Here is a 26404-nt window from a genome sequence, read left to right on the forward strand (position 1 = left end):
AAATGAACGCAGACCATCGACCTTCTCCAACACAGATAATTTCGCGGGAGCGAATAGCGTGGGCCTCAGGCCTAGTTTCCATAGCTTGGACAGGACCACCTTGTATTCGCCTCTCTGTGCTTGAACCTCCGGCGTAAAGTCTTCGAAAATGGCCACTTTGTGATCGCCAAGCCTCAGATTACCCCTTCTGGTACGAGCCGACCGCATGATGAGTTCTCTCTGCTGAAGCCTGTTCAGCTTGACTATGATGGGCCTTGGCTCTTTGTTCACGCCGGGAGAAAACCTGCCCGCCCTGTAGGCTGACTCACAGACAGGAGGCGAGGGGAGGACGTCAGTTCCTAGTATTTTTTGCAGCAATTCGGGCATGGTCTCAGAGAGACGGCCTTCACCGCTGGCCTCCGGTACTCCAACAATCCTGACGTTGTGGCGTCTATCCCGGGACTGCATCTCCTCCATTGCCGACTGTAGTTTGTTGACTTCAGCCTGCCTAGCCAGCAGGGCGGACTCGAGACCCACCATCTTCTCGCCCTGTAATGATACCTCCGTCGTTAGCATGGCTAGTTCGTTAGCATTAGCCAAGGAGACAGCGTGCATCGACTCCATCTTGTCTATCAGCGGGACTACCGCCAGCCGTATTTCTTCTGATATCTCACGATGGAGGTTGACACAAAAATCCGCCAACACTTTCTTCTGTGCTTCAGCGAAGCGTGTCTCAGAGTCTGCGTGTAGCTTGGTCATGACCAAGAGCACAGCATCGCTAATTTCACCGAGACCGGGCGACGATGCGGCCAGGCCCGGTGGTGGTTTGCTGGTTGGGGCGCTCATGGATCTGGTTCCCACCACCGACATCGCAGAAAGTCGAAAAAAGTCGACGACAGTATACTAAACACGACGACCTAGCAAACAGATAAAAAACAAATAAAAATAAAATAAAGACTAATGGGGAGAAACGTATATTCAGCACGGTAGAAGGGAGCTCATGTGAAACACGTCTACTCCATGATCGCTCAGCTCCGCCCCCCACAATAAGCCTAACTCTTTTAAGTTCAGTTGTTATGTAACTTTCTCATCTTAATATTTATTTTTATTTTATTATTCAGCCTTAAGTCTGAGGATGTCCTTCCGAATAGACGAGGTCTTCTCTCCGGGATTAAATGACATTACAAGTCCCGAATCCATACAGCTGAAGGATCGGATTGAACCAGTGGTAAGTGCATTTATTTTCTTTAGCTACGACGAAGCCACTTGTAACAAGTAATTTGTCCCGTCTGTCCCAAGAATGTTTGCCATGACATGGTAGAGACATAACATCTTTCACTGTAGCACTTTGAAAAGCCATGACTTGCACCTGGTGAGTCTGAATGATGGCGTGGTCTACAACCTTCCCACTAGCAATGTGTGTTATGTGCTTGTTTACACTATAATGACATTTCATCTTCAGTTGGTGTTGACGTTTTTGTGCTGCTATCATCAAGATTATTGTGTCTCTTACAGTTACAAAACAACTATGGAACAATGACAGGGTTCATCTCAGCACTAATCACTGGATTCAGGTACAGCATTTTCCTGCATTAAACATTTAGGTCGCTTTCACACCTATAGTTACGGTACACTCTGTGCTTTCACACCTATAGTTACGGTACACTCTGTGCTTTCACACCTATAGTTACGGTAGACTCTGTGCTTTCACACCTATAGTTACGGTAGACTCTGTGCTTTCACACCTATAGTTACGGTATACTCTGTGCTTTCACACCTATAGTTACGGTAGACTCTGTGCTTTCACACCTATAGTTATGGTAGACTCTGTGCTTTCACACCTATAGTTACGGTAGACTCTGTGCTTTCACACCTATAGTTACGGTAGACTCTGTGCTTTCACACCTATAGTTACGGTAGACTCTGTGCTTTCACACCTATAGTTATGGTAGACTCTGTGCTTTCACACCTATCGGTAAACTCTGTGCTTTCACACCTATAGTTACGGTAGACTCTGTGCTTTCACACCTATAGTTACGGTACACTCAGTGTGAAAGCAACCTCAGAACAAAGAGCTCAGGTGTGAAAGCGACCTCAGAACAAAGAGCTCAGGTGTGAAAGCGACCTCAGAACAAAGAGCTCAGGTGTGAAAGCGACCTCAGAACAAAGAGCTCGGGTGTGAAAGCGACCTCAGAGAAAGAGCTCAGGTGTGAAAGCGACCTCAGAACAAAGAGCTCAGGTGTGAAAGCGACCTCAGAACAAAGAGCTCAGGTGTGAAAGCGACCTCAGAGGAAGAGCTCAGGTGTGAAAGCGACCTCAGAGGAAGAGCTCAGGTGTGAAAGCGACATCGGAGGCTCCAAAGAGCTCTATGAATGTTTTTGAAGTTCTTTCTTACCCTCGTCTCACACTTCTTTTGTTTTGTCTTTTTGTTCTAAACAGACCAGGAAGTGTATTCATAGACTTTACTGTCCAGACGACATCTGCTATTAGTTCTGAAATTGCTCAAGCTAATAATGGCCTCCCATCAGCCATGGCTTCTGAAGCCAGTGCCACTGTCCTGGGTTCAGTGACTGTGGTTTACAACAGTACGTCTACAAATAATTATATGTCTAAATAATCACATTTGACCACATTAAATCACATCAGTTTGAATGGACTAAATCTCGTCTTAATGCCTTTTTCCTCCTCTCCAAAGGTGTTAAAGGAATCAGTATAGCACCAAATTACATTTACTCTGGGGATGACATAGTTATGACCTGTGGACCTGGCGACTCATCAAACATCGACATTGGAGAGATTACTGGTTCTGTGTGGAAGGGCACAACAACCCAAGGTAGCCGGGTTCGGAGATCCAGTGATGGAACAACACTTACAATTAAGGATAGCATCCTTGCTGATAGAGGTAAGTGACTAAACCTGCGACTTGTCATTTGGGGCAGAAAACGTACTTTGACCAAATTATTTGTAATTTAGTATAATTATTCTACATTATGCCATCATAAATAAATTAAAAAAAAAATTAAGTTGTGTGAAGGAGCTAACGAGATACATAATTGTACAGTAAATTCACATTTTAAAATGAATTGTGCGCCATGAATGTAAACACAGTGAAACAGAATGACATGTTGCAACATAGAGACCTATAGGTTACAGCAATGGTCCTATACTCCTCTGTAGAATGACATGTTGCAACATAGAGACCTATAGGTTACAGCAATGGTCCTATACTCCTCTGTAGAATGACATGTTGCAACATAGAGACCTATAGGTTACAGCAATGGTCCTATACTCCTCTGTAGAATGACATGTTGCAACATAGAGAGACCTATAGGTTACAGCAATGGTCCTATACTCCTCTGTAGAATGACATGTTGCAACATAGAGAGACCTATAGGTTACAGCAATGGTCCTATACTCCTCTGTAGAATGACATGTTGCAACATAGAGACCTATAGGTTACAGCAATGGTCCTATACTCCTCTGTAGAATGACATGTTGCAACATAGAGAGACCTATAGGTTACAGCAATGGTCCTATACTCCTCTGTAGAATGACATGTTGCAACATAGAGACCTACAGGGTATAGGTTACAGCAATGGCCCTATACTCCTCTGTAGAATGACATGTTGCAACATAGAGACCTATAGGTTACAGCAATGGTCCTATACTCCTCTGTAGAATGACATGTTGCAACATAGAGACCTATAGGTTACAGCAATGAGCCCTATACTCCTCTGTAGAATGACATGTTGCAACATAGAGAGACCTATAGGTTACAGCAATGGTCCTATACTCCTCTGTAGAATGACATGTTGCAACATAGAGACCTATAGGTTACAGCAATGAGCCCTATAGCCTAGATTTCTGTAGAATGGCGAGTAACACATATTTATACAGGAGAGGAGACAAAACAAGTGGAGCATGATGTACATAATATGGATTACAGAGATATCTGGAATTATAGATATGATGTATAGAGATATCTGGATAATGACATAGACAGCTGTGTGTGCATATGTGTGTACAAGTTGATGTGTAGAGAGAGAGAGCAAGTTCCCTACCAGACTGTTTATTTAGTCATGAAATTAGACTATAGATTTGTCATATTTGGTCCCAGAGCCTTCTCTGTGGCCGCACCCACCCTCTGGAACTCACTCCCTCCAAACATCCGTAGTGCTACATCCCTGCACTCTTTCAAATCCCAACTCAAGACCCACCTTTTCACCAAATTTGTAAATGACTGCCTGATTTCCCCTTTTTTCTTTCGTTTTCTTTCTTTCTTTCCTTTTGATTCATATTTTGTTGTTACGTTGTTCCCTGTCCCCCTCCCTTAGCTGTTAAGCGCCTTGGGTCTCCTGAAAGGCGCTATATAAATTTAAGATATTATTATTATTATTATTACATTTCACTCTACTTTTCTGAGGTTCAAACTTCCCTCCCAAGATTACCGTGCAGAATGGCACCCGGGACATTGGGAATTTCCTTCATGACAATCTACCATTGGATGGCCTATCAATTACACATCCAGACTTTTTGCCTTCATTGTATTGATCCAACTTTGTTTGGTTCCATTTGATCTCAGGACCGTATGATTGTACTCTGAACGGTGCAATAATGGACTTCACACAGAGAGGACAAATTAAGATCAAAGATGCCCCCATTGTGCGGGCAGATCCTCTATACAGCGTCAGATGTGAAGACGGTCGTATAGAGAAACTCGAGTGCTGTGTGCAGAAAGACTATAAAGTCCAGTGGTGGAGCGGTACAGTCCTTTTAGACTCAGGTAAAACTGAAGTGATATGTTTATCCTCCTCCTGATGGTCAAACATTCAAATTTCGTATTTATTTTGGGGTGCCTACATTTCATGCATGAATATATGTTTGTTGTCAAATGTTCACAGATTCTGAGGATTCTGGAACGGAATACTGTATCAAGTACAGTTACACAGTGATAAGCTGTACAAGTGATAAATCTTTCGTATGTAAAGTGAACAACCTGGCTCGCTATTCCACGACCACAACATTGAAGCACATTGATGTGCAAGGTAAGTAATTGCACCAAATATTCCAAAAGACGTTGACTATTGTCGACTAAAAGATGTTGACTATTTAAAAATAAAAAATAAAAATTCTAAAACCTTTTTATTTATTTTTTTGCCCCACGTAAAGACATTGCATGCAGTGATGAATACTATGGCATTGGAGGAGAAGGTGCCACATCAGAGCGAAGTTGTGATCCTGGTCTGGAGGGGATCAAGACTGCGGTCTGTTCGGGGGGAGTATGGAGACTCGTGCAGGACACCTGCGTCCTGAAACAAATAGCAGACCTTCTGGCTCTTTCCCAGGTAGAGGACTTACATTTTCTTTTTTATTGTCCAACTCTTAATTTCCAATATCAACTGATACCGATATATGCATTGTTCCCCCCCCCCCCCCCCCCCCCCCCCCCCCCAAAAAAAACGAAATCATTTCAGGTAACTAACATCACATATCTCTTGTTGTGGATTAACACAACATTATGCATACTTTTGACAATAAGAGTATGCATTTGTAACGGGGAAGCCCGTGGGTATGTAACAGGTGTGTTGACGAGTGACTGTGGCAGTGCGGGCTGGTAAATGAAACTCACTTCCCCATAACAGGGTTAACAGACGCATAGGTATGGTAGTTAGGAGTGAATTCACTTCTTAGTGCAGCGGCCTGTGTCGTCGCCCGCGGACGCGGGAGCCCCCTGTTCGATTCCCCCTCGGGACATTAACATTTAACATCAAACACAACGCAGACCCAGTATGATCCGTCACACATTGATGTGTTAATTTCACTGGATGCATTCAACAAGGCTTTCTAAATGTAAACATTATCTGTGCAAAATATGACAACTACTAGTATATAGCCTACCATCGGCGTCGAATATGAAATAAAGGCATTTAAATAATAAATACATTTCTTTAATTTTAATTAGCAATAAAAAAAATAAAAATAAAATAAAAAATCATATTATTTCCCCCCCTCACCTACTGTACGTGTCCCACATTGTCCCGCAAAACAAGTGCTGCTGTCCTGCGACTGAACAATTTTGACCTGGTCACCCTAACGTCGATAGATCTTCAGCGTCGGCTCAGAAAAGTTAAAACCAATACAGATCATTTCCGATATTACATTTGAATGCCAATATCAGTTTATAATATAGGCCGATAATATCGGACATCTCTAGTTATTATTATTATTATTTGACCCAACTCTATTTTGAAAAACAAGGCAAAAACAACTTTGTCCGCTATTGCCATGAATTCAAATGTATATTGTGAGTGCAGCCCACTGCAAATGTTGTAGTATTCGTTTAATTGCACACATTTGATGATATATGTTATTATTTTATTTGGAAAGCACTTGTATATGGTGATTGTAAACGTATACTTATTTACAGTATTGCATTGTATTGATTCTTACAATGTGTTTTTTATTCTTTCAGGGTTTGGAAGCGGAGGGAGTTCCAGAATTAGTAATTGCCCTCAGTAGTACAACAGGTTCCTTAGAAGATCTAATTACAAATTCATCTGCAACCATGAATACCATTGTTGACATCCTGAAAATTGTTGCAAACGTTTCCACTAATATCACTGAACCTGTCATGGAGGTAAGTTAAAACTCTCAATTAAAAACCCCTTGGAAATGGTACATGTCGCCAGTTGCCTCAATAGTTTCTGTCACGTTTTATGATATGTTATGATTAGGGCTGTCCGTTTATCGCGTTAATTAGATTAATTAATTACACAGCTAATGATTGCGTTGTCAAAATTAACGCAAAATTAATAAATAAAAAAAAGAAAATTCTCATTCATTCCATAAGAACGTAGCATAAACATTTACAGACTTTTTTTTTTTAATTGTACATTTGCATGTTCTTGGCATCTGATTCTAGAGGACATCTATGGATATCAGAAAAGTGTCAGAAATACTGTGTCTGTTACTAGGCTTGAGTAAATTGTAATGAACCAAATGAGAATATCAATTCAATTTATTTGTATCTTTGACTGTGAATAACACCATGCTAAAATTGACCAGACCTGAAAAATCTAAGCAAATGAATAAAGGGAAGATGATTAAACAGAAGGTTTTGTAGATACAGTACTGAATTCTGCCATCCGGACACATGCAATTTCAAATATGATAATAGAATATAGAATATCAGGCCTAAAATGGTTATGTGATTAAAATGCGATTAATTAGATTAATTAATTACAAATCCTGTAATTAACTTCCGGTTTAGCGTTAGAATGGAGTAGGTCGCATGTGACACAGCTGCTCACCCGTTTTTTTTTTTTTCGTTTTAAAAACATATTTATAAACCATTAATGCGTTTTAAACTTGACGCATATATCAACTGAGACTATCAACTAACTATATTGACCAAAAGAATCGAGATGAAACCAAAGAAAACCACAACGAGTCCAAAAACAGTCGTAGAGATCCCGCCGCAGGAATCAGGATTCGTACGGCAGACAGCAGAAAATATAGACTTGACAGTGGCCGCTTCAAGTTCAACCCCATCAAACACCTCCGCAGACACCGAACATATCATCCGGAAAATGGAGGAAATGGGGAAGACAATGGAGAAGAGAATGGAGGAAATGGAGAAGATAATAACTCAAAAAGTAGATGCTATTAAAGAATCTATTGAAGGCAAAATTGATGCGCTGAGAGCGGACGCCGACGCACAGATTAAACGCACCGAGGCTCTGGAAACAGTAATGGAAGCCCACGAAAAAAAATTCGCTCGCATCTACAAAGAAGTAGAGGTTAACAACGTTACCCTAACTGCTGAGATGAAGGGAAACTACAAAGAAATCAAGACGGAGCTCAGCGAAATAACGTTGGAGCTTAAGCGAATCAAAGAAGAACAGAAAGCCAAAATATTCGAGATGGAATATCAAAAACGCAAGCTGAATATTCGTATAGTCGGTCTGGACGAGTCAGTGAGATGTGCAAACCCTGAAGAGTTTGCCACAGAATTACAGAAAATCTTGGGAACAGAGATCCTTCCTAAGATACCAGAGGTGGAACAGTGCTACAGATTGGGGTCCCGCTCCATTGGCAATAACGCTAAGCCCAGAGTGATATTGGTTATCCTGCGCCAAGTCAGAATAAAAGAAATGATTATTCGTGAAACTCGCAGGATGAAAGGCAATCTGAAATACATGAATGTACCAATACACTGCTTTGAAGATTATTGTCGTGATGTAGTGGAACTGCGTGCCAAGTTCAAGACGGTGATGTCTCAACTATACCTGGAGAAATACAGACCCCTACTAACATATCCTGCAATACTTCGCATTGTCGATAAACAAGGAGCAAGGGTTTTCCTCAACTCGCCTGAAGATGCAGCCAAATACTTGTCTGCACAACACGCAGAATAGTGTATAAATGGCCTTTTAATCTTTGTTATGCAAGGTCACCATATAGTACAATCTTTAATGAACCGAGGATTTGGGACAGAGAGACCTACGTGCTCAGAGTTTTTGAATGCTTTCCCCGTCGGGTTTATATTATTGCGGACATATTGGATTCAAGATTGGAACACTCCAGAACATACTGGAACATTCAAACAATGTAAAAATGACATATTGGAATAATCTAGAACATCTAAGCATTCTTTGATATAGGGAACATTCTGGAATATCAGCAATACGTGGTCAGTCACTCTACCAGAAGCCCCTCGGGGGAATAATCAACAGTATCTAGATGCAGAACCACAGAACCATCATAGCCGGCCGGCTGAAAGATCACTCTACACAACGATCATCGCCCACCCCGGTCAGGGGAAATGCTGCATATACGTATTTAAAAACTGTTTTTTATTAATGGGAAATATTTCCACTACTTCTCCAATTTATACTTTAGATGTTTAAGCATAGCAATCTCTTTTAAGATCTAAGTTAATGTTCTCTTCCTTTTACTTGTTTTTTTCATCCGCTCTCTCTGATTTATTGAGGCTCTCTCTTCAGTTCAATACCTTCATATTATTCATGGGTTACTATAAATTACACAAGTTCATATAAAATGTAAGTGATTAGGGCATGACAATTGAAGCTTATTTTTGGTCTTTATTTTTTACGGGAAAGTGGCCAAGCCACAGTCGACATTCTACTTATGGTAGAATTTAGAGTGTTAGATCCTATGGTATACATAGGAATGTTAAGGATAATTGGATCATTCTGGGATATCCGGTGGTGCAAGGGAGGGAGTCATACGCAAAGGTTGTGTTCATGGAACACAATCCTGTACGACTCTCGGTGGGAGGGAAGGGTAGGGGATTTTTATTTGTATATATGTATGTTTTTAAGCTCGGCTCTCAACGGGACCTCACTAGTGGGATGTATATCTATTATTGCCTCGCACTCTAGAAGCATTACCAAAAATTACAATGCAACATGTATAGACTATGGCTAGTTTGAATATAATGATATGGAACACCGGGGGAATAAATAACCAACTCAAACGCAAAAGCGTGCTCACACTGATGAAAAAAGAACATGTGGACATTGCTCTGCTAAGCGAAACGCACATTCTAGGGAAAGACATAGATAAATTAGCGGACAACACATACCATAATATCAGTCACTCTTCTATTGGTACGAGAACTCGGGGTGTAGCCATAGTCGTTAAACGTAAGTTGAATATTGTACTAAAGGGAGTATGGTCTGATGTAGAAGGTCGGATAACTATAGCTAAGATTGAACATAAGAACAGGAAAATAGCGTTGATAGCGGTATACGCCCCAAATTTGTACGAAGAAGATTTCTTCACTACACTAACCAATGCAATGTTAGACATTCCCGATTACTCATTTATAATAGGAGCGGATTTTAATGCCATCTGGAACCCAAGGATGGACAAATCTTACCTCGCCTTTTCCAGCGAACAAAATAATTCATCAAAGGCATTAAAGGATTGGTCGAAGATTACAGGTGTAAATGACTTATGGCGGTTACTTAATCCCACAACCCGAAAGTACTCTTGTCGATCTGCGAGACATAATACACTATCCAGAATAGATTATGTCTTTGCATCACAGAGACTATTTGATAATTTTGAAGTGGAAATGATACCCAACGCACTATCAGATCACTGTTATTTACTCCTTAAAGGTACATTTGGTATACTATCCTCCCGAGCCCCAAGATGGCGATTTAACTCGTTGCTGCTTAATAACAAGGAATTCATTACACAACTCAAAGAAGCTCTTATAGTATTCCAACGGGAGAATGCAAACTCGGTGCAAGACCCCAGAATAATATGGATGTCGGTAAAGGGAATGATCAAAGATTTCACGGATAGCTTTTCCTCCAAAATGCGCAAGAATCAATGCACAAAACTGGCTGAGCTGGAAACGCTTTCCTCAACGTTATTTAATTCTCTAAAATACAACAACTCAACTCGACTAGAAAATCAAGTTAACGTACTAAAAATAGAGATCAATGCCATATACAGACAACAATCGGAAATACAAATACGCAGCACAAGACAACAGCAATACTCCCATGGTTCCAAACCCAGCCACCTATTAGCCATGCGATTAAGAATTAATGCAACATTTGCAGATATAACTACCATTAGAGCACAACAAGTACTTGTAACAGATCCTGTAAAAATAAACGATACATTCAAAGTATTCTACTCCGACTTATATAAATCAGAAACGACCTTCGATCAAAACAAAATGGACACATTTCTTAATCAAATTATTCTCCCTAAACTTTCAGAGGATGACGCTAAACAGTTAGAAACACCGATCACACTAGAGGAACTCAAGAAGGCCATAACCGCAATGAAAAGTGGTAAGGCTCCTGGAAGAGACGGTTTCCCATCAGAAATGTACCTTTCTTGTTGGGACATAATTGGCCCCTTATTACTAAATATGATCTTATACTCAGTCAAGGAGGGGAACGTCCATAAGAATGCCAATATTGCACTCATAACAGTCCTCCTTAAAAAAGACAAAGACCCCAACGAGTGCGGTAGTTATAGACCTTTAAGCCTCTTCGGAACAGATATCAAACTGTACTCTAAGGTATTAGCCATCAGATTACAAAAGCATATGACGTCTTTAGTTCACCCGGACCAAACTGGCTTCATAGGAGGCCGCCTGATCACTGAAAACATAAGACGAATACTGCACGTACTTGATGCCGACAAGGAGGACACCATACCTAAGGCGATGCTGTCCCTGGATGCTATGAAAGCCTTTGACAGGCTGGAATGGTCGTATCTATGGGCAGTGCTAGAAAGGATGGGGTTAGGAAAAGGATTCATCGATATGATTAAAGTATTATACAAAGACCCATCGGCCATGATTACAACAGGCACAATCATCTCCAAAATCTTTCCGGTATCACGCTCTGCCAGACAGGGTTGTCCTCTTAGTCCCGGACTGTTCAATCTATCATTAGAGCCTTTAGCACAATATATAAGACAATCCCAATCCATAGAACCAATCGTAATCAAGGGCACACAACAAAAAATTTGTTTATATGCGGACGATGTAATATTGTTCATGCAAAACCCCAACACCACATTGCCTCATCTGCTCAAGTTGATTGAGGACTTTGGTGATTTATCGGGATTTAAGATAAATTGGCCGAAGTCGGCTTTCCTTCCACTTAACACCCCTGCAAAAAAAGATACAACCCTCCCAGGAGAGATACCGATGGTAAAACATTTCAGATGCTTGGGAGTGGAAATATTCCCCACCATAAGACAAACGGTGAAGCACAACTACACAAAAATCCAAAACAAAATCAAAGACGACCTTGATAGATGGGCAAAACTTAAAAACACAGTACAAGCACGGATATCAATAGTTAAGATGGATGTACTACCTAAAATCAACTTCTTCAGTTCAATGCTACCGTTATCCCCTCCAGAGGGTTACTGGAAAAGATTACACTCCTCCACATACAAATTTATTTGGAATAACAAACCACCACGTATAAAAAGATCCACGCACAGAGAAATAAAGCAGATGGTGGCATGGCATTTCCAGATTTTTTCCTATATTTTAAGGCGTACACATTAAGTCCATTGACAACATGGTTTGACTCCCAATCATTAGTATCCTGGAGGAAATTAGAAGAAAACATAGTAGCCCCACATAGACTGAAGGACATAGCATACACTAAACTACCAATCAAGCACTGTGAATGAAAATTTGGCCCCATAATTACTCATGCGATCCGGATATGGCGTGAATCACAAAAAAAAAATCCTAACCCACAAAAATGGCACAATCATACTCCCTTATTCAATAACAATGCACTCTTAATTGGAAAACGACCTATAAGATTCCCTATATGGGAAGAGCAAGGCATACACTCATTAGGGGATGTTTTTAACAAACAGGGTTTTTGTAGTGATAAAGAAATACGCAAAAAATGTAATCTCACCAAGTCCACATGGCTTTTTTACAAACAGTTAGAGCTATGTTTGAAGTCTCACGGTGTTCCATTAGACAGACCAATTGAACACCACAGATACCACAAATTCTTCTACGAAAGAGAGACATCGAGAGGTTTTGTTTCAGAATTTTATCATCAATTACTAACGTCCTCGTATGAAACCCTCCAACTATAGACTCTGTCTGGAGGAGGGATATACCAGACCTGGAAAATGACTTTGATTGGCAAGGAGCCTGGGCAAATGTCCGACTTACATCAAGGAACCCGGATCATCAACAAATCAATCTTAACTATATTCACAGGACATACTTGACTCCTATAAGACTGTGCCGAATGGGGCTTAAACAAGATTCCAAATGCACCCAATGTACAAATGGGGACAAAGGGACATTTATGCACATGTATTGGGACTGCTCACCAGTTAAGGCATTCTGGAAAGATGTGACCCAACAAATATCAAAACTCGTATCTTGGAATATACCTGTACACCCCTCGGTATTACTATTGAATGATGTTTTTGAGTTTGCAGTGAATCCACAGCTAAAGAGGTTGGTTTTATCGGGTATCACAGTAGCCAAAAAGCTGATCGCATCACGCTGGTTTCAACCGGAAAAAATGTGCCGTAAAGTTTGGTTTCTTACATATCTCGATGTAATTTACCATGAAATATCTACAGCAAGAATTCTGGGTCTCAATGAATCCAAAATGTCAATGTGGTTAGAAGTGGTGGAGAGAATAAAAGCTAGCTTATAATGGTAGTGTCTGGTTAGGTGCGAGGGATAGTGGAGGTACTTCTCAAGGTGGGGTCCGGGAGGGGGGGGTTCGAGCTGGAGCATATGTGTGTAGGTTTTTTAGATAACAGGTATTAGGGGTATATCTTATATAAGACAACTAACTAAAATGTGATCTCATTGGATGTGCCCTGGCAATTAATGCTTGTATATCTTATCGTGTGTTGTCATGTTTGTTTATATGTTTGTTTAAAAAATAATAAAAAAATAAAATACAAAAAAAAATCCTGTAATTAATTAGATAAAAATTTGTTATCGCCTGACAGCACTAGTTATGATATAATAATAATACAATTGATTTGTATAGCACCTTTTAAACAAAGATTGCAGCTCAAAGTGCTTCACAGCAAAAAAGAGAGGCATAAATTGAGCACAAAATTGGCAGATCAAGAGCATCAAAATAGAACACTAACTGCGGGATCCCTAAGAATGGATTGTGCGGTGCTAATTGCACCCTGCGCGGGGTTTGCACAAGGTATCTGCTCCGTCTTTGCGAGCTATCCACTAAGGACATTGTGCGGATGAGATACCAGCGCAGACACGCCCATTATGTGTGCAGTTTGTTCCTGATCTGCTCCAGTGCAGTTGGCTCGCGGAGCAGTCTGCACCTGACAGCGCTGTTGGCAGATATCAGGAAGGGGACAAATAAACCCGAAATGAGGCATAGACGTTTACTGTATGATAATCTCAGAACCAAGCATTTGAAATGACATGGCTTAGTGCTTAGCCTTATTTATAATAGCGTTCACTGCCAGACTTGAAGCAAGTCATGCCACTTCGCGAGGCTATCTCAGCCTGGGGCTGCATATTTCTCCAACAAATCATATCGTCTCCCTGTCTTCCTATGACTTGCTGTCCTGGAGTGTTGACCGGAGTGTTGGACGTCCCGTGACGAAGGCCGGGAGATTGCGACCCCCTCTGCGTGCCCCCCTGTCTCCGGAGGTCTCGTAGTGGTGACCGGCGTGCCGGATGTCCCGCGATGATGTCGGGGAGTTCGCGACCCTCTCTGCGCCACCCCCTATCTCCCTGTCTCCGGCTGTCCCTGAGCAACGACCGGAGTGTTGAATGTCCCGTGACTAAGACGGGGAGGACGTGACCCTCTTTGCGCCGCCCCTGTGCCTCAAATAGATCCGCTATCAACTCTATCTTTAATCTTTCAAAATGTTCAGTTGCTATCGCTATTAGCTCTATCTTTAATTTTTCAAAATGTACAGTTGCTATTGCATGCACTCATCTGTGTTTCACCACACACATGAGTGCATGCTTACCAACTGTCCGTCTGCAACACTACTATCACCAACATCTAAGAAGGGAGATCCCCCCTTGAATGGCCCTTCTAAGGTTTCTCTCCTCCACACTGCCTGTGGAGCTTTTTTCCCTATTGTTAGGTTTTAGTGAGTTTTTCCTTACCTTCGCGTGGGGTGTCTGGGAGTGCTTGCATTCTTTCATTTATTTGCATTCATCTAAAAAATGTTTGGACCTTATGGTGTTCTTGTTCTGTTCTTGACTTATTGTTATGTTGTCTTCTTGACTTGTTTAAAGAAGACCTGTACGGCCCATGGGGACATTAACGTGTGTTGTCGGGCCCTATAAATAAATTTGATTTGATTTGATATACCGTTTATAAGATACATTTTTTTGGTGTTCCAAGGAAACCTTAATCAACAAAATCCGTGCATAGATTCTGGCTGTACATGACGAAATGTAAGGGAGCGTCCTTATTGCATAATTACTACTGTACTATACTGTAACTTTTCCCGCGACAACACACCCCTCTTGACAATTTAGGCACTGTGCCAGTGAAGATATTTTATAATTAACAAATATTTTGAGTAAGCAAGTTGTATTTAATGTTTAGTTAGGATACTAGAACCTGAATTATCATATTCTCCAGAATACACTTTTCCTTGGCCGTGTTTCCAGGTCCTCATGGACCCGACGGAACGTTATGAATTAAAAGTTTATTCTGGAGCATATGAGTGTACGGAATAGTTTTCGCTTTGTGCTACAATTGGAACGTGAGTGCAGTCAATCATAATAATCTTTATTTATATAGCACCTTTCATACAAGGATTGCAGTTCAAAGTTCTTTATATAATGACATAATCAAACAAGCAGCAAGAGCAATGCATAACACAAATAAAAGTTGCAGCATGATGCAAAATCGAAATCTCATTGCAAAATCAATCAATCAATAACGCCGACAACGTCCCAATATCATCCTTGATTTCATCCAGTAGATAAAGGATAGCTTGAGCTGGCAACCTGTGTCTCCGGATGATTTCTGTCTCAATTAAATAAAAAAGGTGATATTCTCCTTCGAAATATTCTTTCACAGGCATGCCTGGCATTACGATGCCTGCGTCTGGCAACAATTACTGCTGCATGATCACCAGTGACGCTGGCATGATGTCCCTTTATAGCGCTTAGTTACCACCTTGTCTGTGAAGACGGTCGGTGCGTCGCGTTAACTGATCGGTGCAATTTGCGCCAGGCTTTGTGGATTGGGAGCATTTTTGGACGAGGCTCATTTGCATAGAAAGGGGACATGTTCCGCCCATATTACCTCATTTAAATACGCGCTAATTTCACCAGACATAATGCTGATGGAATGCAGTTACCACCTCATTTCACCCGTTGCGCGTCCTCTGTGGATAGCAAACTGAGTTTCAGAGCCATCTGCACCGGCTTTGCGTCGGGAAAAAATGCAGCGCAAACCCTTTGTGGATCCCGCCCTGAATCACATAGTTCTTCACATTAGGATCTAACATCCCAACCATCTTTGGTTACGGTTTTATACATTTAAAAATAGACAGTAATAAAAGAGCAACATAGACAGTGTAAAATAGTGCAATGAAATAGTTAGTAAAATAGAATAGAAAAAACTGTTTAAAATATATGATATCGCTGCTGTCGGGACAAAACCTCATAACTCCATTTTTTTTATATTTTTTTATATATAAATCAACTCCGTAGATCATCCTCCATATGTGTGTGTGGGTTTTACAAAGTTTAAACAATGGGAAAGCATTAAACCGATCATCTGTCTAAACCTCCTAACTCTATTCACCCTCAAATCTGTGTTCGTTTTTTTCATCTGCTGAAAAGTTGGGTTTTTGGAGTTATGTGGTTTTGTCCCGACAGCAGCGATATGTAAGTTGACCTTGTTGTGGAATATTTTAAATGAGCCAAACAGTGAAACTGTGGGAATTCAGTTTGAGTCAATTGTATAAAAATAAGAGGTCTGGTCAGACTTACATTAAATACATAATCGACATGACCTACATAAGATACCCATATGACAAGAAAGGTAAACAAAAATGCCCTAGTGAGAGAAATGAAAACAAAGCATGGGTCTATGACTTTGTTATGTCTTCACACAAAGAACTGGAGAAGGAAAAGAACCTTGGACCTCTCATATGTCCTGGCCGCGTCTATTCGAATACCAACCGTTTTGCGAATCTGATTGGCCACTGACGTTTCTGGTCATGTGACATGTGCGCCCAATCGCGTGACGAGCTGTGTCTTTGCCCATTTCCGTGTCGAACAGCCTGCAAACTACCTAACGCCTAGTTTTATCACTGGTTAAGCTTAGGCGACTCTTTCGAAGTTGGTTAAGGTTAGAGTTTGGAATCAGGGCTGGCGTTCTATCGCCCTGCTCTAAGACAATCTCTAACCTTAACCAACTTCGAAAGAGTGCCTAAGCTTAACCGTCGAAAGAACTTGCCGTCACACGATTGGTGCACATGTCACATGACCAGAAACGTCAGTGGCCAATCAGATTAGCAAAACGCACAAAATGGTTGGTATTCGAATATAGGCGTCCTGGCCCTGTGGCTGTTGTTTTAAGAGACACTGTTAAGACTGTCGCCCAGTGTTTAAAAAATGATTTTACTTTCCCAAGCTCCAAGATATCTCTGAACATATATACTGTATATACATTTATTTATTTGTGTTTAGGGTGGTGGGGGCTATAGATGCAAAGATGTACCCTGACAGATCTCTTTGTGATCCACAGAATGTCCTGGCAACGGTTAATGTCCTGATCTCTCCTGAAGCAGCAGACTCCTGGACATTTTTGAATGCAAATAAAACCAGCAGCACAAGCAGCCACTTACTGGGTTCCCTGGAGACCATTTCAGGTGTGCTGGAAGGGGAATATGTTGACATAGCAACCGAGCACATCGTGCTAAACCGAACCACGTTTAATAATTCATTCAACGCAGACCTTAACTCCAGCATCAGCATCGACATTCCAGACACCAACATCACTGACCTCCAAATCACTACCATCAGATTTGACCTCAAGCATGTTCTTCCAGCCAGGAACAGCAGCTTCAATGACAGCAGCTTCAATGACAGCAGCTTCAATGACAGCAGCTTCACCAGCAACGAAACTGTCTATGATAACGTTATCAATGCCTTTGTCGTGCTGATCAAGGTCAACGCAACGATTAACAATGTAACCTTGAAGTTTGACAAGTTGAACAGTTCACTGACAGAGAGCCCACAGTGTGTCTTTTGGAACTCCAGTCTTTTTGATAATCTGGGTGGATGGGATGATGAGGGGTGCACGTTTGTGTCTGATATAGATAACATAGTCACCTGCAACTGCAACCACCTCACCTCCTTCTCCATACTTATGTCAACCATTCCTTTTGATTCACTGTTATTGGATATGATCACTTATATCGGAGTAGCCATATCAATCCTAAGTTTGATAATTTGCCTCATCATCGAAACAATCATTTGGAAACCCTTGACCAGGAACAGCACGGCCTACATGCGGCACGTTTCCATCGTGAACATCGCCTTGTCTCTGCTGATCGCGGACATCTGGTTCCTCGTCGGCATCGGCATCGCCAAGAATCCAGTGGAAGACCGAGGCGACTACACGGTCCCGATAGGCGGGTGCACCGCGGCAACGTTTTTCATCCACTTCTTCTACATGGCCCTGTTCTTCTGGATGCTTGTGTTTGGCCTTCTCCTTTTCTACCGGACAGTCATGGTTTTCTCCCACATGTCCAAGGCAGCCATGCTGGCCATTGGTTTCTGTTTGGGCTACGGAGGACCTCTTGTCATCGCAGTCGTTACCATCGCAGCCACGGCACCGGGCGACGGGTACATCAGGAAGGACCTGGCGTGCTGGCTGAACTGGGACAAGACCATGGCCGTTCTGGCCTTTGTGATTCCCGCCTTGACCATCGTTTCTATCAACTTTTTGATCCTGATTGTGGTCTTGTTCAAAATGCTGCGGAGAAGGGCGGGAAACACGACTAATCCCGATGAAAAGCACGCTCTCATGGTCATCGCCAGGTGCCTGGCCATTTTGACCCCTTGCTTTGGAATTACCTGGGGTCTAGGAGTGGGGACCATGATCGCGCCAGAAAATCTCGGAATCCATATCGCCTTCGCATTCTTCAATTCACTACAGGTAATACTGTGCTTGGTGTGTTGTATGATTTGGTGTTTCAAAAAGATTTCAAAAGGAATAAAAATCACTCAGAAAACTAGGATCAATTATAACCCGCATATATTCCACGACAGGTGTAAAATTCATTATGTAGCAGAAGATATGTTTGACAAATAATTCTAGAAAGATTCTGGAAGAAATCAGTGATTGTAACACATGTCTAAATGTAAATTAACCCACATTTTTTGTTGTTGTTTTGATTTATATGTTTTTATTGCACTTGCAAAGGTAAATACATTAGATACTAAACATCTTCAACAACTTAATACTTTAACTGTGAACCAGGACACAACACATGTATATAAAGATAAATAAGTAAATTAAATAAAAATAAAGAATAGAAGAAAGAAAAGACAGCTACATTCCATTAGACAAAATGTATTATAACAAGAGTCAGGACCTTTTCAGAATATGGCAAACGCATATATATTTTATCACAAGAAGGGAAGCTTTGAATGTTAATTGCAGTGTTAAAATGTTATTCTTGTTCTGTGTTTTTGGCAGCGTGGCAGTGTTTGGTTTTCCCGTGCAAATTATAATGTGATATGGCAAAAGTCTGCTGAAGTGTTTTCTATTCTTTATTTTTATTTCATTTAATCTTTAGTTTTTAATGTTTTTCTTGATACCTATGGTCTTAAATATTGTACTTTTGATATCTTCCATAGGGCTTTTTCATATTGGTGTTTGGGACACTCCTGGATACTAAGGTATGTGAAGTTTAAGATGTAACATTGCTGCTATTTCTCTTACTTGTACAAGTGTTGATCAATTATATTATTACTTATCATAAATTAATTATATTGTGCTTCTAGATCATTGAAACCGTGGGAGATAGATTCCGCAGTCTAAGCGCTGCCTCTCGTCCAACAGGAGTAAGCACCGCTTTCATCACCACACTATCACCGTTATTTACACGTTTTATTTACAAGTTCATACATCATTGGGTAATCTACACAATTATAAACATATAATAATATATAAAATACTGCTACGATGATTATATTTAAAGCAACAATTAGTCTTTAAAAAGAAAAAAATGTGGAGCGTGAACAGAGCAAATTGAGACCACCGGCACTACAAGATGGCACTCACCGTGGCTGCTCTGCCCTCAGAGGCTCTGGTGAGGCTCAACACTCACCGTGGCTGCTCTGCCCTCAGAGGCTCTGGTGAGGCTCAACACTCACCGTGGCTGCTCTGCCCTCAGAGGCTCTGGTGAGGCTCAACACTCACCGTGGCTGCTCTGCCCTCAGAGGCTCTGGTGAGGCTCAACACTCACCGTGGCTGCTCTGCCCTCAGAGGCTCTGGTGAGGCTCAACACTCACCGTGGCTGCTCTGCCCTCAGAGGCTCTGGTGAGGCTCAACACTCACCGTGGCTGCTCTGCCCTCAGAGGGTCTGGTGAGGCTCAACACTCACCGTGGCTGCTCTGCCCTCAGAGGCTCTGGTGAGGCTCAACACTCACCGTGGCTGCTCTGCCCTCAGAGGCTCTGGTGAGGCTCAACACTCACCGTGGCTGCTCTGCCCTCAGAGGCTCTGGTGAGGCTCAACACTCACCGTGGCTGCTCTGCCCTCAGAGGCTCTGGTGAGGCTCAACACTCAGCAGAGTTAACCCTCTGAGGCCATAGTGGCGAAGGCGAGTGCTGCGTTGAAGAGCCCGTGGTCTCAATTTGCTCTGTTCATGATTAATTAATAGAAAACACATTTTTGGATATCATTTTATAATACTTTACTGCAGTTCTAGCTTGTGTTCAGTATGTTGTATATCTTGTATTGATGTGCCATTTCCTCTCGTCACTATAGAGTACAAGTGCTGGAGTTTCATCTTCCAGTGGGTTAGACTTCTTCAGGAGACTACAAGGAAGAAGAAGTAAGTTATTGATCTCTTTTCTAGAGGACTTCTTGTCCCACATTTAACCCACTCGTAGGGTCTTCATCTTTTAGTCACACCAAAGGTCTTCGGGTCCATTTGACCCAGCTCATGTTCAACCATTCTAAAGTACTAGTTATAAACCCCAAAACTCCTACTAATCATACTTTTTTCTTCATTACTAACTACATTACTAACAGTAATGTGAGCTAGCAGCAGTCTATGTTGCTATAAAGAGCTGTGAGGTAGCAGCAGTCTGCAGTCTATGTTGCTATTAAAGAGATGTGAGCTAGCAGCAGTCTATGTTGCTATAAAGAGCTGTGAGCTAGCAGCAGTCTGTGTTGCTATAAAGAGATGTGAGCTAGCAGCAGTCTATGTTGCTATAAAGAGATGTGAGCTAGCAACAGTCTATGTTGCTATAAAGAGCTGTGAGCTAGCAGCAGTCTATGTTGCTATAAAGAGATGTGAGCTAGCAGCAGTCTGTGTTGCTATAAAGAGATGTGAGCTAGCAGCAGTCTGTGTTGCTATAAAGAGCTGTGAGCTAGCAGCAGTCTGTGTTGCTATAAAGAGCTGTGAGCTAGCAGCAGTCTGTGTTGCTATAAAGAGCTGTGAGCTAGCAGCAGTCTGTGTTGCTATAAAGAGCTGTGAGCTAGCAGCAGTCTGTGTTGCTGCCTGCTATAAAGAGCTGTGAGCTAGCAGCAGTCTGTGTTGCTATAAAGAGCTGTGAGCTAGCAGCAGTCTGTGTTGCTGCCTGCTATAAAGAGCTGTGAGCTAGCAGCAGTCTGTGTTGCTATAAAGAGCTGTGAGCTAGCAGCAGTATGTGTTGCTGCCTGCTATAAAGAGCTGTGAGCTAGCAGCAGTCTATATTGCTGCCTGCTATAAAGAGCTGTGAGCTAGCAGCAGTCTGTGTTGCTATAAAGAGCTGTGAGCTAGCAGCAGTCTGTGTTGCTATAAAGAGCTATGAGCTAGCAGCAGTCTATGTTGCTGCCTGATATAAAGAACTGTGAGCTAGCAGCAGTCTGTGTTACTATAAAGAGCTGTGAGCTAGCAGCAGTCTGTGTTGCTGCCTGCTATAAAGAGATGTGAGCTAGCAGCAGTCTGTGTTGCTATAAAGAGCTGTGAGCTAGCAGCAGTCTATGTTGCTATAAAGAGCTGTGAGCTAGCAGCCGTCTGTGTTGCTATAAAGAGCTGTGAGCTAGCAGCAGTCTGTGTTGCTATAAAGAGCTGTGAGCTAGCAGCAGTCTGTGTTGCTATAAAGAGATGTGAGCTAGCAGCAGTCTGTGTTGCTATAAAGAGCTGTGAGCTAGCAGCAGTCTATATTGCTGCCTGCTATAAAGAGCTGTGAGCTAGCAGCAGTATGTGTTGCTGCCTGCTATAAAAAGCTGTGAGCTAGCAGCAGTCTGTGTTGCTGCCTGCTATAAAGAGCTGTGAGCTAGCAGCAGTCTGTGTTGCTATAAAGAGCTGTGAGCTAGCAGAAGTCTGTGTTGCTGCCTGCTATAAAGAGCTGTGAGCTAGCAGCAGTCTGTGTTGCTATAAAGAGCTGTGAGCTAGCAGCAGTATGTGTTGCTGCCTGCTATAAAGAGCTGTGAGCTAGCAGCAGTCTATATTGCTGCCTGCTATAAAGAGCTGTGAGCTAGCAGCAGTCTGTGTTGCTATAAAGAGCTGTGAGCTAGCAGCAGTCTGTGTTGCTATAAAGAGCTGTGAGCTAGCAGCAGTCTATGTTGCTGCCATGCTGTAAACAATTTAAATTAAATGGTGAAATACAATGGTACTCACCAAGGACCAACACCAAGGAAGACTGAATTCAGAAAACATAATGGAGATGGTGCCAAGGCCCGCCAGGATCGCAGTGACTCGAATCACAGACATCAAATCTGTTTTTGAGCTTCTCATCCAAGTCACTCCAGAAGATACTTCTAGAAATGACTAATCTAGAAGAGAGGCTAGTCTCTGGGGAGAACTGGAAGAAGGAGGATGAGACAGACTTAGAGGCATATTTTGGGCTTCTCATACTGCCTGGCGTCTATAGGTGAGAGGACGGGTCCACACAGAGCCTGTGGGATGCAGAGACAGGCAGGTCCATGCTCTGTGTGGGTGGGTTTGGAAATGCAATGTTTACTAGAAAATACCAATATGTCTAACATTTTCAAAGAAAGAAATTGGCTAAATTTCATTTCTGACCCAAAGACCCTGGGTGGTATATGTTGATGGGGGGGGGGGTGGGGTGGGTAGCGAATGCATGAAATGTACCATTTTCATATATTAGTACAGTAAATAAGACAAGCAGAAGAAGTTTCATAGATAAAAGTAAATTTTTTAAATACTTTTCATTGATGTTGACATTTTTAAATGGGTTAATTTGACCCGAAGACCCCAGGGATGTTTGACCAACAGTGTGTCCTTTGTTCCTCAGATGTCTACAACGTGGCCGGAGCCCCCAACACAAGCACTTCTGCTGCAACGGAATCTTACACCAACACCTAAATCTATCCAATGACGTATTGGCTTGCAAGGATTTCTTCTTTTGATTCAAAAGGCATCCAGTGCTAATGACCATTTTTCGGTTTTGTAACAATGATACAATGGTGTATCTTAGTCTGTGCGTTAGGCTCGCTGCAGTAGTCAGTGGTGCAGGTGCTGCTCTGGGTTCTGGCTCCACTGAGTATTTGTTGTCTCTTTAGTCTATTAGTCCACATCACCACGGCAACCCTAATGCACATGCAAGGAATGTGAATCACTATCCACCTTCAAAAACACTCTCAAAAAACACCTACGGGACTGGCGCCTGTAAATGTCCTAACACAACCCCCCCCCAATGTACAGTAAATGACCAAGTATGGTCTTGTCAATATTCCAATGTACAGTTTTGCTTGTTCAGTTGCAGTGTCCTCCACCCACCCCTCCTACCCAACCCCCCCCCCCCCCCCCACCCAACTACCTCCAATGTACAGTTTCTATGTCAAATGTATATACCAGGGGCGGATTTAGGATTGTAGGAGATCCGGGGCTTAGCCCAGATAGATGCCCGCGATAGCGGGCACAGATTTATTTTACTTCGACACCACCATTTTTTACTTATACCACCACCTTGAAAGTGTTAATATGCGTCTTTGTTTACGGTTTGATTATCACTGATACAAATTAAAATAGTGCAGTGCAATAAAATAGTTAGTAAAATAGAATAAAATAATGCAATAGTGCATTGCAATGAAATAGTTATCGTATTTTTTCGGGAGGCCGGTAAGGACTGCATTACAGTAGTCGAGTTGGCTTGAGATAAAGGCATGGATCTGGTTTTCAGCGTCCTTTTGATTTATAAATGGCCGTACTAGCTATGTTTCTAAGGTGGAAGAATTACGTTTTTGTCAACTTGTTGATTGTGATTTAAAGCTTAGGTCTGAGTCTACCATAACACCAAGACTTAACTCACTCAAATACAGTTAGCAGCTGGATAGACCACAGATGGAAATTAGCTTCTGCTAAATCTGGTGCAAAAATATTTTCATGTAACAATGATGAATTGTCAAATTATTATTATTATCTTTTAAATAGATTCGGGGCTTTTCAGAAAACATTCGGGGCTTGAGCCCAAGTAGCCACCCCCTAGCCCCGCCCCTGGTATATACTCTCTTTTCTGGACTCTTTTTGTATCACAAACAGTACTGTATTTGCAAATCTGGTATGTCATAAATGTATAGATGTAGCAGTACTGTCTATCTGTATGTCATGTATGTCATATATGTTATGATGAATTGAAAATGGGGGACCCTGATGTAAACAAGACAAAAGTCTTTCTCTGGTCTGCATCCCCATAACAATTGTATGCGAGTCATTCCACCAATCCGGTCCGATTTGAGTCCCTCTGATGTTTTTATGTGTCTTTTATCTAATCAGTTACCAAAATGTACTTTGAAATGCTATTTATTTCAGTTGCAATGTCCTCTTTAATAAAGTGTAAAAACATTGCATGAATGTAATTTTTTTTTATTATGCATTATGTTGTTATTTCAGTTGACACCATGTATTTTGACATGTCCCTCGTGGCATTTCATGAAAATGTATTTGGGATATGACCAATACAATTTTTAAAAAGTCCATACTTTTTTCCATGAACATGTATATTGTCATAATTCGCGCTCGCCTTCTTGGCCAGATCACCCTTGGAAAAAGAGACTCTCGATGGGTTTTTATTTTCCGGTTAAATAAAAGGTTTGATGATAACCGGAAGATAGAATCTCTGAGTCCATAAAGAGACAATAACAGAACAAAACGGCTCATGACGAAGGAGACAAACACATGACTGTATAAGAAGATATTTATTCATTTCAGGAAAAAAGAATCTCGGTCCATGCAATGATACAGCACATGTAAACAAGATGGAGAGGATGTTAATGTGCACAGATCTCCTCCTTTCATTCCTCTCCTCAAGCTCTGGAATGTACAATAATATATATACCCATCACGCCCCCAAATGTTATTATAGTTATTATTAACAACCAAGCCACTTGATTTCTTCCTCCCGTCTCTTTTCTTTAGTGTGATTATCTGGCCGTGAGGCAGCCGTGTGCAAAGAGGGGGGAGACGTTCGAAACACGGCTCTTATTGCTCCCGGGACCGTCCACTCCTGCCTGAAAGGTCAACGAGGTCAAATGCATTCTGGATACAAAACGGCAATCTACTCAGACAGGCACGCACGCACACACACGCACGCACACACACAAACTCCCTGATCAGGAATGCTTTTTAGTTTGCAGGGATGTGAGGAGAGCGAGGTCAAAGGTCACTGAGGAAACGTCTCCTGGATAAGACATGTGTGAGAGGTGGATATAGATAGGAAAGAAAAAACTAGAAATAAAATGTAGTCGTCCGTTTCGATACAAGTACAAGTGCGGAGAGAGAAAACCAAAAGGCCGCCCTGTGATCGACCTCTGACCTATCATCTGGAATAAAGATAACTAACCAACTCCTGCCTTTGTTGATGGAGCCGTTGTTAGGCCTCTGTTTACTGGCCGACAACCAACCAGAACAGACCGTCTCCATCGGCTCAAACCCCATCAAATCACAACCGTGTTGCTACCCTCGGACGAACTTGATAGGTCAACCGGGGGATTAGGTCAGAGGTTCTCCTACAGGAAGTTGAGTCATTGGGGGGGACACGGACACGCGGCGTCACAGATGACAAGCGTGTCACGGGTCTTTACACAACTGGTGCCACACCGGTGGCCCGCCACTAGGGGGCAGAGTCACTGGAAGTGAGGGAGAGAGTGACGGTCTATGAAAAACAAAAATAATGTAAAGAGACGTCAAAAAGGTAGAGGAGAGAGAGAGAGAAAGAGGTAGAGGAGAGAGGTCTGTGTGAAGAGGAGAGATAGAGAGAGAAAGAAAGAGGGGGGGGGCAGAGAGAGAGTGAGAGATATACATATATATTAACACATTGAGTGCCAACGACAAGATTTCTCGTGTTAACTCGCCATGCGTTGAGTGCCAATAACGAGTTCTCGTTATTTATTTTATTAGCGATATCCATTCATTTTTCATCCATCCAGCCTGACGTTATAATTGGGAATGGCTCTGAGCTTGAAAAGGGCAAATACCGCCGCCTATCGTCTCCCGGATGGTAATGCACATCATTGGATTGGATTGAGTGGCCATGTGCATCAGAAAAAAAAACTACGGTCCAGGGTTTCCCCATCTCTGGCAAGCAGTGTCTGTTACCAGATTCATTAGCGAGGCTCGGAGCAGCTTTCGATTATGTGTTTCGGACTATAATGTTGGATCAATAAATGCGATCAATATTTGGAATGGCGATCAGGAATTGGATTAATCTTTTTGCAGAACATG

At 42.0% G+C, this 26404-nt stretch overlaps 1 protein-coding gene and 1 long non-coding RNA gene across 2 annotated transcripts; both read left to right on the plus strand.

Annotated features, from left to right (window-relative positions):
* Nucleotides 1-1100: 1100 nt before the first annotated feature.
* On the plus strand, nucleotides 1101-2504 carry LOC311228893. Its single transcript, XR_014619707.1, has 3 exons — nucleotides 1101-1207; nucleotides 1495-1553; nucleotides 2419-2504. It is a non-coding gene; the product is annotated as an uncharacterized lncRNA (long non-coding RNA).
* A 2089-nt stretch (nucleotides 2505-4593) lies between these two features.
* On the plus strand, nucleotides 4594-19420 carry LOC311228176 (adhesion G protein-coupled receptor F5-like; the record flags this gene model as incomplete). Its single annotated transcript, XM_084314087.1, has 6 exons — nucleotides 4594-4762; nucleotides 4881-5024; nucleotides 5149-5324; nucleotides 6452-6616; nucleotides 17244-18659; nucleotides 19364-19420. The coding sequence occupies 6 exons, from the start codon at nucleotides 4594-4596 to the stop codon at nucleotides 19418-19420; spliced, it is 2127 nt and encodes a 708-aa protein (XP_084170213.1).
* Nucleotides 19421-26404: the final 6984 nt, after the last annotated feature.

The sequence above is a fragment of the Notolepis coatsorum genome (assembly GCF_963971535.1).
Source record: "Notolepis coatsorum genome assembly, chromosome: 5".
Classification (NCBI taxonomy): domain Eukaryota; kingdom Metazoa; phylum Chordata; class Actinopteri; order Aulopiformes; family Paralepididae; genus Notolepis; species Notolepis coatsorum.